Source organism: Ursus americanus, chromosome 16, assembly GCF_024610735.1.
Source record: "Ursus americanus isolate L20-20 chromosome 16, mUrsAme1.1.p, whole genome shotgun sequence".
NCBI classification, from domain to species: Eukaryota; Metazoa; Chordata; class Mammalia; order Carnivora; family Ursidae; genus Ursus; species Ursus americanus.
In genome coordinates, this window is record NC_142142.1 from 22,564,780 (window position 1) to 22,589,094 (window position 24,315).

General features: G+C 36.5%; 1 protein-coding gene across 5 annotated transcripts in view; it reads right to left on the reverse strand.

Annotated features, from left to right (window-relative positions):
* NOX4 (NADPH oxidase 4) overlaps positions 1-24,315 on the reverse strand; it is a 184,165-nt gene that overhangs the window by 127,048 nt on the left and 32,802 nt on the right. For all 5 annotated transcript variants that reach the window (XM_087868214.1, XM_087868213.1, XM_087868216.1 and 2 more), the window contains 2 exons: positions 18,967-19,039; positions 14,067-14,147 (listed from right to left, as the gene is read on the reverse strand). In XM_087868214.1, coding sequence (XP_087724340.1) covers positions 14,067-14,147; positions 18,967-19,039 — 154 coding nt within the window. The remainder of the gene's footprint in view (positions 1-14,066; positions 14,148-18,966; positions 19,040-24,315) is intronic.

A 24,315-nucleotide genomic window follows, 5' to 3' on the forward strand; every position in this document is an offset into this window, starting at 1 on the left:
TAAAATATATTACTTTGCAATATATAATATATAATTTTATCAATTATACATCAATAAAAATTTAATTCCATAAAAATGTGTACTATAGAATCCTTATAGAATTACATATTTGTTGTATGACACTGATTTCAGTATTAGAATGGTTGTTTTCTACTAATAGTTTGTGACAATTAAGTTAGTATAAGAAATTGTTACATATAATTCACTCTGCAGATGCCTTTTGTTATTTCTTTGCATAAATTAAAGTCACTTTCTGTTTATAACCCTTGTTTTACAAAAGTAAATTCAAATTTTAAATATGCCTCCTTTTATGTCCAAAAAATAAAGAAAGAACTCTCAATACAAGCTTCTTTAAACTTAAGAAATCTGTTTGAACTCCTGAACCTTTTTTAAAAAATTGACTCTATTTTGAATTACAAAGAAACAGATATTTTCAGTTTTAACTGAGTACAACATAATGCTCAAAGAATGCATAACTAATTATACTAACAAATGACTGCATTTTTCTCTCATTTGTTACAGATAGATGAGAGAGACCACAATCCCAGATAAATCAAGATATTAACCTTTAAAAAAAAAATCTTAACACCAAGTTCTCAGTACAGAGCTCTCCAAAACACAAAAACCTAGTAGTAAAAAAATATGAGTTTTTGGGTCACAATGGCTGAATTTGAATCCAGGATCCATCAGTTAGGTAAACTACCAAATTACTTAATCTTCCTAAACTTCAGTTTTCTGACCTGTAAACAGGGTTTAACAATATTATTTTATCCTTGTAAAACTGTGATCCCTGAAGACATAAAACATCTAAATCATTCTGAATTTATCTTTGGTATATAGTAAACATTATGTAATTATTTTAAATTACAGTTAACATTACTAGCATCTGTTTACCCATAGTTCATTTTATGATAATAGCCCTGACAGGCAAACAAGCCATTTAAATAACAGAGTGTAAACCAAACTTTCTGTACTGAGAACTTTCTTGGTGTCCTAATGTTCCTTAAAACATATTATCCCCACAAAGGAATAGAACCCAGAGCTTCATCAGACCATGGCCCTCTTCTTCGTGTGGCAGGAATAACTAACCGGAAATCAGGATAATAATGTGTGGCTGTGTTTCTGATGCTCTATAACTATATGTTCTGGAACCCAGTACAGAACAAATTGAGCCAGGACATATATGAGAGACCCATATAATACTGCTGTCTAAACCAGTGGTCTCCAAAATCAGAGGAGAAAAAAAAAACATTTTAAACACGCACCCTGAAATAAATACATAGTTTATGTATATGACCTACTGTAGTGACAAAGTACATTAGAAAACATTCTGAGGAAGGAATTAACAGCAGATCTGAACCTTTCTCCAAACACTGTCTCCCTGGAAACATTTTGGGCTATGATAAGTGGGGAATGCCAGCTGTGTTTCCAGGCAACATTGTTTATTATAGGTGGAATGCATCCAGACCAGGAGGGCTATGAGTGCACTATAAAATTGTTCAGGACTCAGACCTCAGTTTCCTGTGTGCGGTGTGTTCTCACAACTGAGGAGATCCCTTGAGGAGATCGGGGCTGCTACCAAGATACTGGTTCCTGTGGACCATGAGCCTTATGCAAGGCAAGGTAGTCCATGCCTACCTGTATGGTTTATTCATTTTGAAACTGAGTTGGTATACGGGAGGCAAGGGAGAGGAGATGGGAAATAATTCCTAACCAACCAGAGGGATCTCCACAGAAGAAGGACCTGACATTATCCTAATTGACTTCCTGTTTCCTGTCCTCTATTATTCTATGCAATCAAGTGAACCTGATATCAGACGATGGCCTATTGTGTCATATTATGTGAGTCTCAAGACAAAACCACACTCTACTCTGGTGATCATGGAGATACATGCATATAAATGTACATTATTTCCTTCCTCTAAGCTAATGGATTACTTTAAGCACTATACATTTGAGTAAACTGCTTGGGTTAAAACACTTTTCAGAATATTGGGGGTATATTCTTTGTAACAGGCTTAGGATACTTTCTTTTTTTCTGTTGTGATCTTCTGATGTTTTTGAGAGATCTTTGTCTTTGGTCATTGTAAACCTTTGGCTTTCTCTACAACTATTATTGCAACTAGGCCTCATTATTTTGTTTGTATTTCTATTTATTTATTTTAATTAAGTTTTGTATTTTAATGCCAGTATACTTAACATTAGTTAACATTCCAGTATAGAAACATAACAGTTTTAAAAGCCAGGAAATACCAGCTCACATTGTGCCCATCCCCATCACCCCTCGCAGGGGCAGGGCGACTCTACCCAAAGAGGGCTGCCTGAGTATCAGCGTGGCAGGCCCCTCCACCAGAAGGCAGGCTAAAAAATCAAGAAGCCCACATCCCTAAGGTCCCTATAAAGCAAGTGCACACTGCCTGGGTCCTGGTCAATAATTTGGGCTCTGGGCATCCCTGCAACCTCTCCTCACCAGAATGACGAGGAGGAGAAATCTCCCCCAGCAAAGAAAAGGTAATGAGACTGTGGCCTCTGCCACAGAACTGATGGATATGGACATAACCAAATTGTCAGAAATGGAGTTCAGAGTAACAATGGTCAAGATGATGTGTAGACTTGGAAAAAATATTAATGAAAATATTAATGAAAATATAGAATCTCTAAGGGCAGAAATGAAAGTGAATCTGGCAGAAATTAAAAATACTATGAATCAAACGCAGTCTAAACTAGACGCTCTGACGGCCAGGGTAAATGAGGCAGAAGAACGAATTAGTGAATTGGAGGATGGGATGGTAAAAGAGAAAGTTAAAACAGAAACATGGCACAAAAAAATCCAATCTCAAAAATGTAGATTAAGGGGGATTACCGACTCAATGAAACATTCCAATGTCAGAATCATCGGCATCCCTGAGGGGGTGAAGAAAGAGAGGTCTAGAAGAGATATTTCAATAAATTGTAGCTGAAAATTTCCCTAATCTGGCAAATGAAACAAGCATTCGTGTCCAAGAGGCAGAGAGGACACCTCCCAAGGTCAATCACAACAGACCTACACCACATCACATCATAGTGCATTTCGCAAATATTAGATCCAAGGATACAGTATTGAAAGTGGCCAGAGGGAAGAAAATCCTTATGTACAGAGGTAAAAATATCAGAATAATGTCAGACCTGTCTACAGAGACCTGGCAGGATAGGAAGTGTTGGCAGCATATTTTCACAGCTCTATCCAAGAAGAACATGAAGCCAAGGATCCTTTATCCAGCAAGGCTGTCATTTACAATTGATGGAGAGATAAGGACCTTCCAGGATTGGCAGAAACTGACCAAATTCGTAACCACCAAACCAGCCCTACAGGAGATATTAAGGGGGATTCTGTGAAAGTAAAAAGGCCCCAAGAGTGATACAGAACAGAAATTTACAATCTATAGAAACAAAGACTTCACATGGAAACATGACATCATTAAAATGATATCTCTCAATAATCACTCTCAATGTGAATGGCGTAAATGCTCCCATTAATGCCACAGGGATGCAGATTGGATAAAAAGACATAACCCATCCATTTGCTGTATACAAGAGACTCATCTTGAACCTAAAGATACATCCAGACTGAAAGTGAATGTATGGAAAACCATTTTTCATGCCAATGGACCTCAAAAGAAAGCTGGGGTAGCAATTCTCATATCAGAGAGATTAGATTTTAAACTAAAGACTGTAGTTAGAGATACGGAAGGAGACGATATTATTCTTAAAGGATGTATCCAACAAGTGGATATGACAATTATAAATATCTATGCCCCCAACAGGGTAGCAGCAAGATACACAAGCCAACTCTTAACCAGAATAAAGAGACATATAGATAATTTACGTTAATAGTAGGGGACCTCAACACTCCACTCTCCGCAATAGACAGATCACCAAAGCAGAAAATCAAGAAAGAAACAAGAGCTTTGAATGACATACTGACCAGATGGACCTCATAGATATATACAGAACACTACACTCCAGAACAACAGAAACTCGTTCTTTTTGAATGCACATGGAACTTTCTCAAGAATAGACCATATACTGGGTCACAAAACATATCTCAACCGATACCAAAATACTGAGATTATTCCCTGCATATTCTCAGACCACAATGGGTTGAAATTGGAACTCAATCACAAGGAAAAATTTGGAAGAAACTCAAACACTTGGAACCTAAGAACCATCCTGCTCAAGAATGACTGGGTAAACCAGGAAATTAAAAATCAGATTAAGCAATTTTTGAAGACCAACAAGAATGAAAACACATTGGTCCAAAACCTATGGGATACTGCAAATTTGGTCCTAAGGGGAAAATACATAGCCATCCAAGCCTCTCAAAAGAATAGAAAAATCTAAAATGGAGTTTTTATATTCTCACCTTAAGAAGCTGGAGCTGGAACAGAAGAACAGGCCTAACCCACGCACGAGAAGGCAGTTGATCTAGATTAGAGCAGAGATCAATGAATTAGAAACCAGGAGCACAGTAGAGCAGATGAAGAGAACTAGAGGCTGGTTCTTTGAAAGAATAAATGAGATTGATAAGCCAGACTGATTCAAAAGAAGAGAGAAAGAAAATACAGCATCCTTTCCTGACTAAAACCATTCAGAGTGTAGGAATAGATGGTACATTTCTCAAGATCATAAAAACCATTTATGAAAAACCTACAGCAAATATTATTCTCAACAGGGAAAAGCTGGAAGTCATTGTTAAGATCAGCAACAAGACAAGGATGCCCACTCTCGCCACTATTATTCAACATAGTACTATAAGTCCTTGCAACAGCAATCAGAAAACAAAAAGGGATAAAAGGTATCCAAATCGGCAAAGAAGTCAAACTGTCTCTCTTCACAGATGACATGATACTCTATATGGAAAACCCAAAAGAATCCACTCCCAAACTATTAGAAGTTAAAAAGCAATTCAGTAATGTGGCAGGATACAAAATCAATGATCAGAAATCAGTTGCATTTCTATACACGAATAATGAGACTGAAGAAAGAGAAATTGGGGAATCCATCCCATTTATAATAGCACCAAAAATCATATGTTACCTTGGAATTCACTTAACCAGAGACATAAAGGATCTACATTCTAGAAACTATAAATCACTCTTGAAAGACATTGAAGAAGACACAAAAAGATGGAAAAATATTCCATGCTCATGGATCAGAAGAATTAACATAGTTAAAATGTCCACGCTACCCAGGGCAATCTACACTTTCAATGCTATCCCGATCAAAATACCGATGACATTTTTCAAGGAACGGGAACAAATATTCCTTAAATTTCTATGGAACCAGAAGGCCCCGAATCGCCAAGGAACTGATGAAAAGGAAAAACAAAGCTGGGGGCAACACAATGCCGGATTTCGAGCTGTACTACAAAGCTGTGATCACAAAAACAGCATGGTACTGGCACAAAAATAGACACATAGACCAATGGAACAGAATATAAAACCCAGAAATGGACCCTTGTCTCTTTGGGCAACTAATCTTTGACAAAGCAGGAAAAAACATCCAGTGGAAAAAAGACAAGTCTCTTCAATAAATCGTGCTGGGAACATTGGACAGCTACATGCAAAAGAATGAAACTTGAGCACTCTCTCACACCATACACAAAGATAAACTCCAAATGGATGAAAGTCCTCGATGTGAGACAGGAATCCATCAAAATCCTAGAGGAGAACATAGGCAGCACCCTCTACGACATCAGCCAAAGCAAACTTTTTAATGACACATCACCAAAGGCAAGAGAAACAAAAGATAAAATGAACATTTAGGACTACATCAAGATAAAAATCTTCTGCACAGCCAAGGAAACAATCAAAAAAACTAAGAGGCAGCCCACGGAATGGGAGAATATATTTGCAAATGATGCTACAGATAAAAGACTGGTATCCAAGATCTACAAAGAATTTCTCAAACTCAATACACGAGAAACAAATAAACAAATCATAAAATGGGCAGAAGATATGAACAGACACTTTTCCAATGAGGACATACAAATGGCCAACAGACACATGAAAAAATGTTCAAAATCATTAGCCATCAGGGAAATTCAAATCAAAACCACACTGAGATACCACCTTACGCCAGTTAGAATGGCAAAAATCAACAAGGCAGGAAACAGCAATTGCTGGAGAGGATGTGGAGAAAGGGGATCCCTCCGACACTGTTGGTGGGAATGCAAGTTGGTACAGCCACTCTGGAAAACAGTGTGGAGGTCCCTTAAAAAGTTAAAAATTGAGCTACCTATGACCAAGCCATTGCACTACTGGGTGTTTACCCCAAAGATACAGACGTAGTGAAGAGAAGGGCTATATGCACCCCAATGTTCATAACAGCATTGTCCACAATAGCTAAATCGTGGAAGGAACCGAGATGCCATTCAACAGATGACTGGATTAAGAAGTTGTGGTCCATATATACAATGGAATATTACTCAGCTATCAGAAAGAACGAGTTCTCAACATTTGCTGCAACATGGACGGCACTGGAGGAGATAATGCTAAGAGAAGTATGTCAAGCAGAGAAAGACAATTATTATATGATTTCTCTCATCTATGGAGCATAAGAACTAGGAAGATCGGTAGGGGAAGAAAGGATAAAGAGGGGGGGTAATCAGAAGGGGGAATGAAGCATGAGAGACTATGGACTCTGGGAAACAAACTGAGGGCTTCAGAGGGGAGGGGGTTGGGGGAATGGGAGACTGGTGATGTGTAGTAAGGAGGGCACGTATTGCATGGTGCACTGGGTGTTATAGGCAACTAATGAATCATCGAGGTTTGCATCAGAAACCAGGGATGTACTGTATGATAACTAACATAATATAATAAAAAAACATTAAAAAAAAAAGCTTAAAGGGGTAAACAACAACCCAACTTGAATAAACTCAAACAGCTGAGAGATATTTTTCCTCTAATTAAAAATTTAGTGTTTTTTGCCCACCAGTATTGCCAGAAACAAGTGACAATTAATTCAGATGTAAAAATCTTCATGCAAACTAATTTTGAAATCTTGAAAAATATTTTCAACTTCAAAAGTATTTCACACCAAAAACAAATGACTTATTTAAAATAAATCCAAACTTCTTTATGTAAAAAAAAAAAAGACGAGAAAAAGGACCCAAATTAATAAAATTATGAATGAAAGGGGAGAGATCACAACCAATACCAATGAAAGAGGAAGGATCATTGGAAATTTTCACCAACAACTTTATGTCAATAAATTAAACAACTGGAAGAAATGGATGCCTTCCTGGAAACCTATAAACTACCAAAACTGAAACTGGAAGAAATTGATGATTTAAACAGACCAATTAATTATGAAGATATTGAAGCAGTGATCAAAAACATCCCCAAAAACAAGAGTCCAGGGCCTGACGGATTCCTGTGGGAATTCTACCAAACGTTCAAAAAAGAAATATTACCTATTCTCCTGAAGCTGTTTCAAAAAATAGAAACAGAAGGAAAACTACCAAACTCATTCTATGAGGCCAGTATTACCGTGATCCCCAAACCAGGCAAAGACCTCATCAAAAAGGAGAATTACAGACTGATACCCCTGATGAATGTGGACGCCAAAATTCTCAACAAGATCCTAGCTAATAGGATCCAACAGTACATTAAAAGGATTATCCATCATGACCAAGTGGGATTCATCCCTGGGATGACACGGTGGTTCAACATTCACAAATCGATCAGTGTGATAGATCATATCAACAAAAAAAGAGTCAAGAACCATACGATCCTCTCAATTGATGCAGAAAAAGCATTTGACAAAATACAGCATCCTTTCCTGATTAAAACCCTTTAGAGTGTAGGGATAGAGGGTACAATCCTCAATTTCATAAAAACCAACTATGAAAAGCCTACAGCGAATATCATTCTCAATGGGGAAAAGCTGGAAGCCTTTCCTTAAGATCAGGAACACGACAAGGATGTCCACTCTCAACATTATTATTCAACATAGCACTAGAAGTCCTTACAACAGCAATCAGACAACAAAAAGGGATAAAAGGTATCAAAATCAGCAAAGAAGAAGTCAAACTGTCTCTCTTCGCAGATGACTTGATACTCTATATGGAAAACCCAAAAGAATCCACTCCCAAACTACTAGAAGTTATAGAGGAATTCAGTAATGTGGCAGGATACAAAATCAACGCTCAGAAATCAGTTGCATTTCTATACATGAACAATGAGACTGAAGAAAGAGAAAGTAGGGAATCCATCCCACTTACAATAGCACCAAAAATCATACATTACCTTGGAATTCACTTAATCAGAGACGTAAAGTATCTATATTCTAGAAACTACAAATCACTCTTGAAAGACATTGAAGAAGACACAAAAAGATGGAAAAATATTCCATGCTCATGCATCAGAAGAATAAACATAGTTAAAATGTCTATGCTACCCAGAGCAATCTACACTTTCAATGCTATCCTGATCAAAATACCAATGACATTTTTCAAAGAACTGGAACAAATAGCCCTTAACTTTGTGTGGAGCCAGAAAAGTTCTCCGAACCGTCAAGGAATTGTTGAAAAGGAAAAGCAAAGCTGGGGGCATCATGTTGCCAGATTTCAAGCTATACTACAAAGCTGTGATCACAAAGACAGCATGGTACTGGCACAAAAACAGACACATAAACCAATTGAACAGAGTAGAGAACCCAGAAATGGACCCTCAGCTCTTTGGGCAACTAATCTTTGACAAAGCAGGAAAAAACATCCAGTGGAAAAAAGACAGTCTCTTCCATAAATGGTGCTGTGAAAATTGGACAGCTACATGCAAAAGAATGAAACTTGACCACTCTCTCACACCATACACACAGATAAACTCCAAATGGATAAAAGACCTCGATGTGAGACAGGATTCCATCAAAATCATAGAGGAGAATTAGGCCGCAACCTCTTTGACATCGGCCACAGCAATTTTTTTCATGACACATCTCCAAAGGCAAGAGAAACAAAAGAAAAAATGCACTTGTGGGACTTCATCAAGATAAAATTTTCTGCACAGCCAAGGAAACAGTCAAAAAAACTAAGAGGCAGCCCACGGAATGGGAGAAGATATTTGCAAATGACACTACAGATAAAAGATTAGTATCCAAGATCTACAAAGAACTTCTCAAACTCAATACACAAGAAACAAATAATCAAATCAAAAAATGGGCAGAAGATATGAACAGACTCTTTTCCAATGAAGACATACAAAGGGCCATATGCACCCCAATGATCATAGCAGCATTGTCCACAATAGCCGAAGCGTGGAAGGAGCCGAGATGCCCTTCAACAGATGACTGGATTAAGAAGTTGTGGTCCATATACAATGCAATATTACTCAGCTATCAGAAAGAACGAATTCTCAACATTTGCTGCAACATGGACGGCACTGGAGGAGATAATGCTAAGTGAAATAAGTCAAGCAGAGAAAGACAATTATCATATGATTTCTCTCATCTATGGAACATAAGAACTAGGAAGATCAGTATGGGAAGACAGGGATAAAGAAGGGGGGGTAATCAGAAGGGGGAATGAAGCATGAGAGACTATGGACTATGAGAAACAAACTGAGGGCCTCAGAGGGGAGGGGGGTGGGGAAATGGGATAGACCGGTGATGGGTAGTAAGGAGGGCACGTATTGCATGGTTCACTGGGTGTTATACGCAACTAATGGATCATCGAACTTTACATAGGAAACCGGGGATGTACTGTATGGTGACTAACATAATATAATAAAAAAAAAAACATTAAAAAAAAAGAAGAAAAAAACAAATGGCTAACAGACATATGAAAAAATGTTCAAAATCATTAGCCATCAAGGAGATTCAAATCAAAACCACATTGAGATACCACCTTATGCCAGTTAGAATGGCAAAAATGGACAAGGCACGAAACAACAAATGCTGGAGAGTATGTGGAGAAAGGGGATCCCTCTTACACTATTGGTGGAAATGCAAGTTGGTACAGCCACTATGGAAAACAGTGTGGAGGTCCCTTAAAAAGTTAAAAATTGAGCTACCCTATGATCCAGCAATTGCACTACTGGGTATTTACCCCAAAGATATGGATATAGTGAAGAGAGGGCCATATGCACTCCAATGTTCATAGCAGCATTGTCCACAATAGCTTAATTGTGGAAGGAGCCAAGATTCCCTTCAACAGATGACTGGATTAAGAAGATGTGATCCATATATAGAATGGAATATTACTCAGCCATCAAAAAGAATGATTTCACAACATTTGCAGCAACATGGATGGGACTGGAGGAGATTATGCTAAGTGAAATAGGTCAAGCAGGGAAAGACAATTATCCTATGGTTTCACTCACTTATGGAACATAAGAAATAGCGGAAAGATCGGTAGGAGAAGGAAGGGAAGAATGAAGGTGGGGTAAACAGAAGGGGGAACGAACCATGAGAGACTATGGACTCTGGGAAACAAACAGAGGACTTCAGAGGGGAAGGGGGTGGGGGATTGGGATAGGCCAGTGATGGGTATTAAGGAAGGCACATATTGCATGGTGCACTGGGTGTTATACGCAAGTAATGAATCATGGAACATTATATCAAAAACTAGGGATGTACCCTATGGTGATAATATAACATAATACAAAATTATTATTAAAAAAAAAAAAAAGAGCAGAAGGAGAGGGACAAGCCAACTCCGCACTGAGCTCGGAGCCTGAAACAGGGCTCAATCTCACAACTATAAGATTATGACCTGCACTGAAACTAGGAGTTGTACATTTAACCAACTGAGTCACCCAGGCACCCCAGAAATTGACTACCTGTGATATAATTTCATTCAACTCTGCATCTTAGTAAGGACCAAAAAACATAATGCTGTTTCTCAGCTGCCAGACCAAATCTTCATGAACTTTGTGATTATAGCTGTTGTTACAGTAGAATCAAATTTGTCTTCCCTGATGAGCTTTTCCAAGTAAATTTTAAAAGCCGTGGTTAAAAAAAAAAAAAAGGAAAGAAACATAACAGTTTCAGGTGTACAATATAGTGATTCAACAATTCTTCATTAGTCAGATTCCGTGAATCCCAATATTTATAGCATCATTACCAACAATAGCGAAACTATGGAAAGAGCCCAAGTATCTATAGACTGATGAATGGCTAAAGAGGATGTGTTATTTTTATATACAATGGAATACTACTCAGCCATCAAAAAAGAAATCTTGCCATTTGCAACAATGTGGATGGAACTAGAATGCATTATGCTAAGCGAAATAAGTCAGCCAGAGAAAGACAATTATCATATGATTTCACTCATATGTGGAATTTAAGAAACAAAACATGAACATGGGAAGGTAAAAAAGAGAGGGAGAAAGGAAGCAAACCAAAAGAGACTCTTAACTATAGAGAACAAACTAACGGTTGATGGAAGGAGTGGCCAGGGAATGGGCTAGATGGGTGATGGGTATTGAGGGCACTTGTGATGAGCACTGGGTGTTGTATGTAAGTGATGAATCACTAAATTCTAAACCTGAAGCCAATTTTACCATATATGTTAACTAGAATTTAAATACAAACTTGAAATAAAAAAATAGTGCTCATCATGATAAATGTACTTTTTAATCTCCATCACTTATTTTACCCATCCCCCTACCCACTTTCCCTCTGGTAACCATCAGTTTGTTCTCTAAGAATCTGTTAAGAGTTGTTCTCTTAACAGTCTGTTTCTTGGGGTGCCTGTGTGACTCAGTCAGTTAAGCAGCTGCCTTCAGCTCAGGTCATGATTCCAGGGTCCTGGGATCAAGCCCCAAGTCGGGCTCCCTGCTTAGCAGGGAGCCTGCTTCTCCCTCTCCCTCTGCCTGCTGCTCCCTGGCTTGTGCTCTCGCTCTCTCTCTCCCTCTGTCAAATAAATAAATAAAATCTTTTTTATTTTAAAGAGTCTGTTTCTCGATTTGTGCCTTTTTTTCTTTGCTCGTTTGGTTTCTTAAATTCCACATATGAGCGAGATCATATGGTATTTGTCATTCTCTTACAGACTTATTTCACTTAGCATTATACTCTCTAAGTCCATCCATACTGTTGTAAATGGCAAGATTTAATTCTTTTTTTATAGCTGAATAATATTTCATTGTATATACCTACTACATGTTCTTTATCCATTCATCAATTGATAGACACTTGGGCTGCTTCCATAGTTGGGCTATTGTAAATAATGCTGCTTATTAACATAGGGGTGCATGTATCTTTGAATTAGTGTTTTTGTATTCTTTGTGTAAATACCCAATAATGTGACTGCAGGATCACAGGGTGGTTTTATTTTTAACTTCTGGAGGAAACTCCATACTGTTTCCCACAGTGGCTGCACCAATTTGCATTCCCCCCAACAGTGCGAGGGGGGTTTCTATATCTCCACATTCCTGCCACCACTAGTTGCTTGTGTTTTTGTTTTAGCCATTCTGACAGGTGTGAGGTGATATCTCACTGTGGTTTTGATTCGTATTTCCCTGACGATGTGTGATGTTGTACATCTTTTCATGTGTCTGTTGGCCATCTGGGTATCCTCTTTAGAGAAATGTCTGTTGATGTCTTCTGCTGATTTTTTAAAGATTTATTTAGTTTTTAGAGAGAGTGTGCACATGAATGGGGGGGAGGGGAGGAGGGAGAGGGAGAGATAGAATCTCAAGCAGACTCCCTGCTGAACGTGGAGTCTGATGCGGGTCTTGATCTCACAACCCTGACATCATGACCTGAACCAAAACTAATAGTTGGATGCTTAACTGACTGTGCCACTCAGGCAATCTGTTCATGTTTTCTACACATTTTTTAATTGGATTATTTGGTTTTGGTTTTGAGTTATATCAGTTCTTTATATATTTTGGATACTAAACCTTTATCAGGTATATCATTTGCAAGTATCTTCTCCCATTCAGTAGGTTGCCTTTTACTCTTGTTAATTGTTTCCTTCACTGTGCAGAAGCTTTCTATTTTGATGGAGTCCCAATAGTTTATTTTGCTTTTACTTCCCTTCCCTCAGGAGACATATCTAGAAAAATGTTGCTATGGGCTTCTAGGCCTTTTTAAACTAAAAACCGATAACTCTGTTGTTACAAATTCTGCAGCAGCAACACATAAGGAATTCCTAAAAATACAAACACTAAAATACCTTCTTGAAGTCTGCACTTCTTATTAACTTTCTCTTAGACATTATCAGGATATAACTATAGAGGGGCTTCTGGCTGGCTGTCAGTTTACCATCCAACTCTTGATTTTGGCTCAGGTCATGATCTCAGGATTTGAGATCATGCTCAGCGTCAGACTCTACACTGGGCATGGAGCCTGCTTAAGATTCTCTCTCTCTCTCTCCCTCTGCCACTCCCCCTATCTCCCTCTACTTCTCTCTCTTAAAAAAAAAAAAGATATAACTATAGAGGATTTTAAAGATTACAATACTGTGGGGGCACCTGGGTGGCTGAGTCAATTAAGCATCTGACTCTTGATTTCAGGTCAGGTTATGATCTCAGGGTCCTGGGATCAAGCCCCGCAGTGGGCTCCATGCTCAGCGGGGAGTCTGTTTCTCTCTCCACCCCTCCACCTTCTCACACTCTCTCTCTAATAAATAAATACATCTTTTTTGAAAACCTGCAATACTGTGGGAGAAGTAACTATTTCAGTTTTATTTTTTTTTAAGATTTTATTTATTTATTTGACAGGGAGAGAGAGCACAAGCAGGGGCAATGGGAGAGGCAAAAGCAGGCTCCCCGATGAACAGGGAACTGGATGCAGGGGCCCAATCCGACCCTGGAAAAATGACCCAAGCCAAAGGCAGATGCCTAACTGACTGAGCCACCCAGGCACCCCAACTCTTTCAGTTTTAATACACTTTTATACAACTTTCATTAAAATATGCTATGCTAAAAATAGAACTATCTCTTCATTTCTGAGACTACTTTCAATTCCAAGTAACCAAATAATTTTACCACTTCCTATGATAATTCCTATAGATTTGTCTTTCATTACCCCATGTTTAGGCATACATGTTTTTAAAAATATTTTAAAATATTTTTTAAACTTACCCTGAAACATGTAACATCAGCAGCATGTAGAAGACAAAGAAGAGATTATGAGTATACCAGAAGATGTCATAGTTGGAAACTCTGAAAAAACAAATAACTTCATTTCAATGCTACTTTACACCCCATCATTTCGGACACATGTCAAAATTGAAGACAGTTAAAATAGGAGTTATCTCAGATTTATCTATTAGTATCAAAGTATTAGCATACCATGCAGAGAAAACTGACAAAATTATAAGTAATACTTTATCATTTTGAAGGTTTTTGTATTTCAAATAAAGATACATGGAAGGAATTAAAATAAAATGTTTATTTTAAAGTTATGATGATGTAAGATTGAGGAGTAGGTAATAGGCTGCTAATATGAACTTTTATTATCCTTTTGATCAATATTCTCAATTTCCAAGTGATATCTAAAACAAATAATGCTCCTATCCCAATATATATTGTGAGAGGAGTCCAAAGGAAAGTCAAATTGAGAGAAATTAAAGAAATGCTCATTAAAGTTTTCTATTGTTTTCCTGAACAGCATATATGTTAAATATAACACCTTGGTGTTATTGCCCTGGGGGAGAACCAAGAGTCTGAAAAGGAAGGGGTATGATAAGCACAACCCATGAAATTTTTGAGAAAAGTAAACAGACTAACAGTTACTTCATTTCATATGTCTGGATGAATATTCATACTAGTATCTTGGAAGTGGATGGCAGAAATTGGTAAAAGCTTCTTAGAGGATTCTGTTACAACCCCTAGAAACTTTTAGAACCCCTGATTTAAACAGTATTCAATTGATTGGCATTTACTTCATCCAGAGCTTTTGATAATCATAAATGAGATCATTAACATGCTTGTAACATATGCCTTTTTGCACATACCTGTTTCTTTTTGAACCTAAATTCCTAGAAGTGGAATTACCATGTCAAAGGACACACATTTTGTTTTTTATACACATTGCGCATTGCTCTCTGAAAACATTTATCAATTACAAACCCCACTGTAGAGTAGGAGAGCCTGTTTCTCAAACCCAGACTCCACTTTATACATTTTCGTTATTTTGTATTAAGTGGAATTGGGTATTATTTCCTTTGTGTGTTACTTGCTTTTAATTCTTCTGTGATTTATTTCTTCATGATAATTATCCATTTCTACAGGGTATTTTTCTTAATTGTTGCATGTAAACTATTTAAATTTTAAGTATGTACTAGTTTCATATAATTATGATAATTTATTACTGGGCGAATTTCTTCTAAATTTTTAGTGGCATAATTTTTTTTTTACAGTTACCTCTAACTTATCTAGAATTTCATTCACATAAGCTTTTTTTCCTCATAACTTTGTAACATATACATTTATATGTTATATATATATATATATATATATATATATATATATATATATATACACATATATAAATATATAATCAAAGTCCCTTCCAGGGCTTTCTATCAATTCTGTCATTAGGTTCAATTCCTTAGCCATCTTTGCAATTAAGTTCTATTCTGTTTTAAGTCACTGAAGCTTAATCATGTTAATGTTTAATAAGCCACAGTGCCCCTTTTACTCCTCTTTGGAACATGTACTTGGATGTTCTCTCAGATGAACTTTAGAATTGTTTTGCTAAGTTCAAAAACAAAATAATCTATCTTGGATTTTGACAGGAATTACAACAACCTATAAAATGATTGAGGAAGAACTCCATCTTTATGGAGTTATGGAATAAAGACTGCTTTTATTCAAATCTCTACTTATTTCTCTCAGCGAAGGTCTGTGTTTTTCTATATGGCTTTCAATAGTTTCTTATTAAGTCTATCCCTAGATATTCTATGTTTGTGTTGCAGTTGTGAGTGGTACCTTTTTATTTTACTCAATTTCCAAACTGATAATAGCTGTTACCTAAAAGCCATTTTTAATATTTGTTTTATGTTCATTTACCTAATCTGACTCTTTAATTTGGTATAATACTATTTTTTTTCCCCATAGTTCTCTTGGATTTTCTGGCTGGACAATTACATATACCTTTCTGGAAATAATGTTGTTGTTGCATTTTTCTAATCATTATATTTCTAATAATTATAAATGTTTCATTTCTTATATATAAATAATAGTAGAATTAAAAATATCACTTTGGTTTTTTCATAATTTTCCTAGGACTGTATCTTATGTTTTTTTGGTAAGTATGATCTCAGTTCTGGCTTTTATATTTTTTAATTCTATAGATGAAATTAATTCCTCGTTCATTCTACTTATTTTAATTCAGAACTAGAGCTCAGATTTAATCGCTACCATTTAAAGATCTATTGAGATGAAAATATGTTTGTATTCCTGTCACCTGCTATTAAATTATATTACTTATTTTAATAGCTTGACCACTAATGAACCATTGGTGAATTACTAGACTATATTCAATTACTCAAACTGTGGAGCCATTTATTCACTTCATTTCTCTAATGCTTTATTTCCTCACTGGTAAAGAGAAAAGGTAGAAGAAGATTATCTCCATGATCCATGGAATCCATGGGGATTCCATGATTCACCCAAGGGCACATGGGTGGCTCAGTCATTTAAAGTATCCAACTCTTGATTTCAACTTAGGTCAGGATCTTAGGGTTGTGAGATCAAGCCCCACATCGGGCTCCACATCAGTGGGGAATCTGTTTGAGGATTCTCTCTCTCTCTCTCCCTCAACCCCTCTCTCTCCTCCATCTCTATTGCTCTAAAATAAATAAATCTTTAGGGAAAAAAAAGAGAATTCCATTATTACCCCAATAAAGCTGGGAGAAAAGTAGAGTTGGTTTTACAATATCTTTTAAAGAAATGAAAAATGGGGCACCTGGCTGCATAGTCAGTTAAGCGGCTGACTCTTGATTTTAGCACAGGTCATTATCTCAGGGTTCTGCAATCGAGCCCCAAGTTGGGCTCCACACTCAGCATGGAGTCTGCTTGGGATTCTCTCTCTCCCTCTCCCTCTGCCCCTCCCTCCACTGACACAGGGGTGCATTCTCTCTCTCTAAAATAAATAAATAAATCTTTTTTAAAAAAAGAAAGAAATGAAAAACTAAAGATTAATAAACATTCACTGAGTTCTTATGAGCAGAAATGTAATGGCTCAGTTGAAAATAGAAGCTGATCTTTTTATTCCATTTTACAAAACTCTCTCTTAATTAAGGATTTTTTTCCTAGATTTAGAACACTCATGTATCTTCAATCTTGCAAATAAATATGTCATATGCCCTAATTTTCCTTCGAGAATACCTAAAACTGAAAAATGAATTTTTTTTAATGAATGCTTTACCTAACTAAAAGAAAATTTCTCCCCACAAAATTGGCACTCTCATGCACTGATGTTAGAGATTTGATTTGCCTTCCTGTAAGGTGATTTTTAATTCTTATGAAAGGTGTGCTTATTGTTTGACCCAGCCATTGTACATCTAGATTTTTTCCTTGAGACATAACTGAAAATGTATGCAAAGACATATGGATAGGGGTGTTTGTTTCAGAATTGAAATACTATAAGAAATGGAATCAACCTACAATATCCAACAATAGGTGGATGGGGAAAGTAATGTATATATGAGGATATGCAGTTCCATCAATGCAGAAAAATGTTCCTAATGGGTTTAAATAACAAGCAGATTTAAAATGGTATATATAATATGATCCTATATTGGTAAAATAGATATATGAAGAGAGAGATCAGTAGTGTGAAAGGAAGAAAAAGAGAGTGGTGTTGGTGGAAGTAAGAAATGGGAAATGAGTGAGCAAGGGCAAGGAGGATTAAGCCCATAATCCTTAACACCAGAAAGTTTATAGTGCTAATCTCTGAGTGGTGAGTTTACTTGGAACATTTTATTGTATGTGGATGTGTATACAGATGTGTTCAGAAGTTCAAGGATAGACTCATTTTAATACTCTGCTGGGTAGGGGCACCTGGGTGGCCCAGTCAGTTAAGGATCAGACTCTTGAATTTGGCTCAGGTCATAATCTCAGAGTCATGGGATTGAGCCCATGTGCAGAGTCTGCTTGAGATTCTCTCTCTTCCTCTCCCTCTGCTCCCCCCTCACCCAGCTTGCTCACATGTGTGCTCTCTCTCTGTCTCTCTAAAATAAATATCTAAAATCTTTTTAAAAAATACTTTATTGGGCAATTATTTTCAATGGACGTTTATGTGTGTGCATGTGTGTGTGTTTCCATTAAATTTCACATCTCAACAAGTAGAATGATTGGGGATTTTTGAATATTATATATTATCTCTTCTTTTTGCTTTCTTAACCAAAAAGCTTGACCAGAAACATAAGATGCTATAAAATATTACGAAATACAGAACATGTCCATCAGAAAGAACATTTGAAAGTGCTCATGAAAATGTATACCTGCAGTTGCTCAAAATCTCATAAAGAGAAGAATAAATATGCATGCAGATATTTCCAGTTATTTTAGCAGATGTCAACTAACCATGTTTCCAAAGCTTCATTTAGAATACTACATTAAATTCCCACAAAACAAACTCAGACCAGGAAATGGGTTATAAAATAATTGTGATATATTCCTTTGCATATATGTTGAATTCAAGGTCATGTCTCATAGACACACACTCTTCTTCAGATTAATGACCCTGAAGAACTCAAATTTCCTTAGTCATCAAAAAGTCTCCACGTGTTTCCTTACCAACACAGAATATTTGACTAAAACAATAAAAATTTTCAAAAACAGGAAATTTTATATAGAAATGTCTCTATTTCTCTCTTAGTTATCCAAAATAGTCCATTGACCAGAATATTGATTGCATTGGCTAAGCATTCCAGTTAATCAAGACTCTTCCTGTATATGAAAGTGAGGATAATCTGAGGAAAATCTAAACACTCTGGCCAGTAAATACTGAAATAATGACTCTGACACTCACCGTATGGCATATGTAGAAGCTGTAATCATCAGGAAGAGCACCAACACCATGCCGACCCCTGTCAGGCCAGGAACTATAAAAAATGTATGTAAGTACATTTTAATTTAAACCATACAGAAAAAAGGTACAAAAATTATTACCTTAAAATCCAAAGTACTATGCTGCTCTGTGGGAGGCCCAATTCAAATCACCTCTCTCTTTGTATGTTCCCTCTCTAAAAAAGCCTTTTTAAAATTAGCGCAGTTTCAAGGTACTTAAGGCAAAGTAGTTTTTCTACCTTTAACAGAAGAGTCCGCCTTAGTACTTTCAACTAACCCACTCAGAATGGTGAATGTGTACATACTTCTATAGGGACATGCTCTACCAAATGTACATACTATATCAAATGTCAGTAATGAAGACAACAGAAAGAAATTAAACATATGTTTGTTGGGGAGGTAGGAAAGGGGCAGCAGAAGGAAAGACTTCCAAAGGCATGAGGAAATTTTAAAGACAAAGACGAACATAATATAATAAAAAATATTATTAGAAAAAAAAGAAAAAAAAGAAAAATTTAAAAAATAAAATAAAGACTGAGTGTTAAGATACGTTCATTATATTGATAGTGATGATGGTTTCATGGATATATGCAAGAGTCAAAACTTATGAGAGTATGCATTAAATAGATGTAATTTATTAGCTCTTAAGTATACGTTAATAAAATTGTTTTAAAGGAGGAAAAAATATACAACAGGGCTGGGTTGACATGGAACACTCTTTACTGTTTTGGTTTTCTCCACCTCAGTACTAAAACTCCCTTCCTCTCTCAGCCCCCCTTTGATGGAACTAGTAGCTGCTTCAGTTTCAATACAAATAATTTCTTTTTGCTTTTACTATCTAGAATAATTTTAATGAAAAAGTAAACAAAACCTAAAGCTTTCTAAAACCCACAACTTCAAGTGTAGAACAAAAAAATAGATTTCAAGAAAAAAAATTATAGTGTTGATGCTTTTTAAGAACACTTGCAGGCATATTTCCTTAGTACGGAAAATACACTGCAGTCAGTGCTTCTGATGTGATATAATAACCACTTTTTAACAAAGAAAAAACTGTGCAAACGTGTTGGTTTTCAAACTTAATACTGACATGATAGATGGCTAAAAATCCAATGTTAGCCCAGATAGCATATCCAAAATGAATGGCTGATATGCTATATCAAAAAGAACTAAAATCACGATAGTCTCATTTCTTATTATCTTATTCCTACTAAATAAAATATCCTGTCTATAAGTTACCATTATTTACTCTTACAATCATACAAGCAACAGTTAAGTCCCAAATGCCCCAGCTGAGAGATTCCATCTTAAATCTACATGGAAAGCGACTGAAACAATTGTATCTCCAAAAGCACAGACGTCCCCCAACTTCTCTCCTTGCCAAAGAACCACCTAGGAAACGGAAGGGCCATCATGAACTATAAGCCACTAAGAGAAGCAGACAAGCTGGGAACAACAGAAGAGCAACACAGGTATGCATCATTAGAATCCCAACAGTTTAGAAACACTGGAAAATAACATTAGAAATCTCAGTAGAGTGGAAACAAGTTTCTACTTGTAAAGAGCCACATGAGAAATTAAGGAGCTCATCTTTGTATACTTATACTTGGATACTCTTTCCTCCTCAGTCTTTCCAATATACAGATTTGGAAGCTTAACAAGACTTCCCTTTCCTGATGTGCATAATCCAAATCATCTCTTCTTTACACTTCTTTCCCAGGGCACTCCCTTCTCCTCTTTCCCATTGCCCCAGGCAAGTACTAACTTCCTAAGAGAAGAGAAGAAGACAACTGTACTAGTTCACACTAAAGGACTAATAGTACAGAAAAATGCTATTTGCAAATAACAACATGCCTGTAAAATGACCCAGCCTTTCCATTCCCAAGTATTTCCCCGAAAGAAACACAAACATGTATCTACATAAAGATTTGTTCAAAAATATTCAGAGCCACTTTATTTTTAACAGATAAGGCCTGTAGACAACTCAAATTTCCATCAACAAATGAATGGATAGACAATTGTGATAATATCTGTACCTGGAAAATTAATCAGCAGTTTTAAAAAAATGAACTATACGCAACGACATACATGAATCACAAAAAAGCCAGACACTCTCCCCTCAAAAAATCCCAAGAGGAATCACTCTGTGATTCCTTTTATATAGTATTCTAGAATATCCAAACTACTCTCCAGTGATAGAAAGCAGATCAGTTGCTAAGAGGAGTAAAGGGCACGATTAATTATAAAGGCACAAAAATCTTTTTAGAATGACAGATATATTTGTCACCTTGATTTTGGTCTTGATTTCACAAGTGTATACATATGTCAAAACCAATCGAATAACATAATTTACATATGTATAATTTAGTGTACTTCAATTACAACTCAATACATTTGAAGAAGAAAAAAGAGGAGGTCTTTCTCTATGGCCTCAAGTATTAAAAAAAAAAAACTTATTTGACCAAATGAATAAGTAAATGATAGAATCCCAGATGGCTCCATGATGTGAAATGTGTGGCTGGAGAGGCCTTTCTGATAATTATCTTGGGGTTTCATTAAATTCTACTGTGTCTGCATACAGGTTTCCCATGTGGTTCTAAATATGCCAAGACTAATTATGGAATGTCTACAAATCACTTAATCAGGACACCTGAAAAAATGGAGTATGTTTAGTGTAGAGGCATAATTTCCAAAGTATATTATTTGAACATTAATTCCTTGAAGTATTAATTTCTATTACTCAAAAGCGTAATAACTATTCCTTGAAGAGTCACAGGACACATTAGTATATTAATGTCTCTGGGAAGTACTAGTTCCAAGAAGCCAGTTTAAATTTGAACAAATCTTTCCTCAAACATTTAACTAGAGAACTCCTTTTAAGAGCAGAACATGGAAAATATATTGGAAAGATTTGGGGGGATGGGTAGTAAAATAGTTGACATCAGTTATTTGAAGATGAAGTAGACAGCTTGGCTGATGGGATGCACATTCTGGGATTAATGGTTCTGTTACTGTCCCTTAGGACAAACCCCAATCTCACTGGATCTCATCTGTAAACTTAGGAGAATCAACTCAATGCTTTTTAACATTCTTTCGGATTTATGAAGTTATCTTTTCTATCTAAAGGATTCGTGTTTCCTTTCTAGCTCGAGAAGTATAAAAAGACCAGAGTTTGTAATTTATAAAGTTATAGACCAGATCAATGAAGAAAAAGTTACTTATAATTAACAATGAAAAGAAAAAATTAGGGGTGCCTGGATGGCTCAGTAGATTAAGTGTCCAACTCTTGATTTTGACTCAAGTCATGGTCTCAGGGTCGTGAGATCAAGCCCCGCAACAGGCTCCATGCTCAGAGGGGAGTCTGCTTCTCTCCCTCTCTCTCTATTCCTCCCTCTGCTCACACACACTCTCTCTCTCTCAAATAAATAAATAAAATCTTTAAAAGAATTATTACAATTACAACGGTCAAAAAAAAAAAGGAGGGCGAGTTCCTTAAGAAGCTATGATTTTCTGTGGCTAGAATTAAACAAACAGGGGCTGGCTAACTGATTATCTGGATGCTGTAAAGGAGATCTATGTATCTAGTAGAAGAGTTAAACAACTGGCTCTTATCTTCAGTAAATATTCTCTGGGCATCTGTAGTATACTGTTAAGTGAGAACAAAAAATGAAACCTGCTTTAAAAGAAATCTCAGTCCAGTGTGGAAGACAGGATAAGCAGACAAATGCAATGCAGGCCATTAAGTGCTAAAAGAGAGCTAAGCTTGAGTATTTCCCAGGTACATCAAAGGGCACCCTAACCTAGCTTTCAAGGACAGCTCAGCTAAGACCTAACATATTAGCCTCTGTTACTACATACATTCCAGGAGTCAGAAAGCACAGGTTGGAAATGACTGAGCTAGTCAAAGCTTACTGGGCAAAGTTACTTGCCAAAGTGAAGAACACGGTCTCTGAATCCTTCAAGTTATGAAGCAAAACCTATACTTGTTTCCTTAGGGAAAGACAGGCTTGTATGTTTTTTCTTATTACTTTTTATCTGTTTATTAAATTTGTTAATTAGTTGCCTTTAAAATGAATGATTGTACTGTACTGCCAATTCTAGATGAAACTGAGAGATCATTTTCATCCATATCCAGATGTGGTCAGAAATATACCACCTTGTACTCATTATCCTGTTGTTTCTAACATAACTGGAAACACAATCCTATTCGTTTATGAGGGTTTTTCTAATTGAAATTGGATACTGTGCATTTTATTCTCATCATACAAGGTACTACCAAATTTGGAAATAATGTAGCAAACATTTTAAAATGTATGTTTGAATAATCCAATCTTTTAAACTTGTTTTACTTTATAAATTCTTTTTTTTATTTTATAAGTTCTTAATTGAACTGCTTTTAACATTTCTTATTGAGTGATCTAACTACTATATTTTATGTCACTTGAACTACCACAGGCTTTAGTTTCTACAAAATAATCTTAATTTCTCCGTTGTAGATTACGTTGAAAAATATTAAATGACTGAGAAAGAGAGAAGACTCTATGTAACATTAAACAAACTAAAATCCAAGAAATATATTAACTAATAAAAAATGGTCTTTATCACTAGAACAGCTAAGAACATGCATGCATTCCTCCAACAGAAACAGGATTTTGGGGGAGCCTGGGTGGCTCAGTCCATTGGGCATCTGCCTTAGGCTCATGTCATGGTCTCTGGGTCCTGGGATCAAGTCCCACATCGGGCTCCCTGCTCAGCGGGGAGTCTGCTTCTCCCTCTCCCTCTGCCCCTTTTCCTGCTCATGCTCTCTCTGTCTCAAATAAATGAATAAAATCTTTAAAAAAAAAAAAAAGAAACAGGATTTTTCCTAGGCATTGTACCTAACAATGTTCAAAGATAGCTATGAAACAGTTTTAGTCATAGATATATTAGTAATACAAAGCTAGATTAAGTCTATTTGTAGAAAGTGGTCTCTTATTCCTTGCCATCCTTTGATTCTGCTTTGTTCTCTCACCTACTACTCAGTAGGGTCAATCAGATGCCCTCGAAGCTCTAGACTCATACTTTGGGGTTCCAGGCTGGGTTTCAAGCTGGGAAGTGAATGATTCCTTCTGGCCAGCATACAACTCCCTTCATGAAGTGATGTAGACTGGGGCACTAAAATGATGCTGACATGCTGATTTGGGATGATTCCAGTTGTTTGTACTGAAAGAAACTCCACAAAAAAATATGTACATGGGGCCCTGCATGCCCTAGGGGGAGCCCTGCCTCACACCTGAGAAACGCACCTTGTGGCGGAAATGATTATATGTGTAAG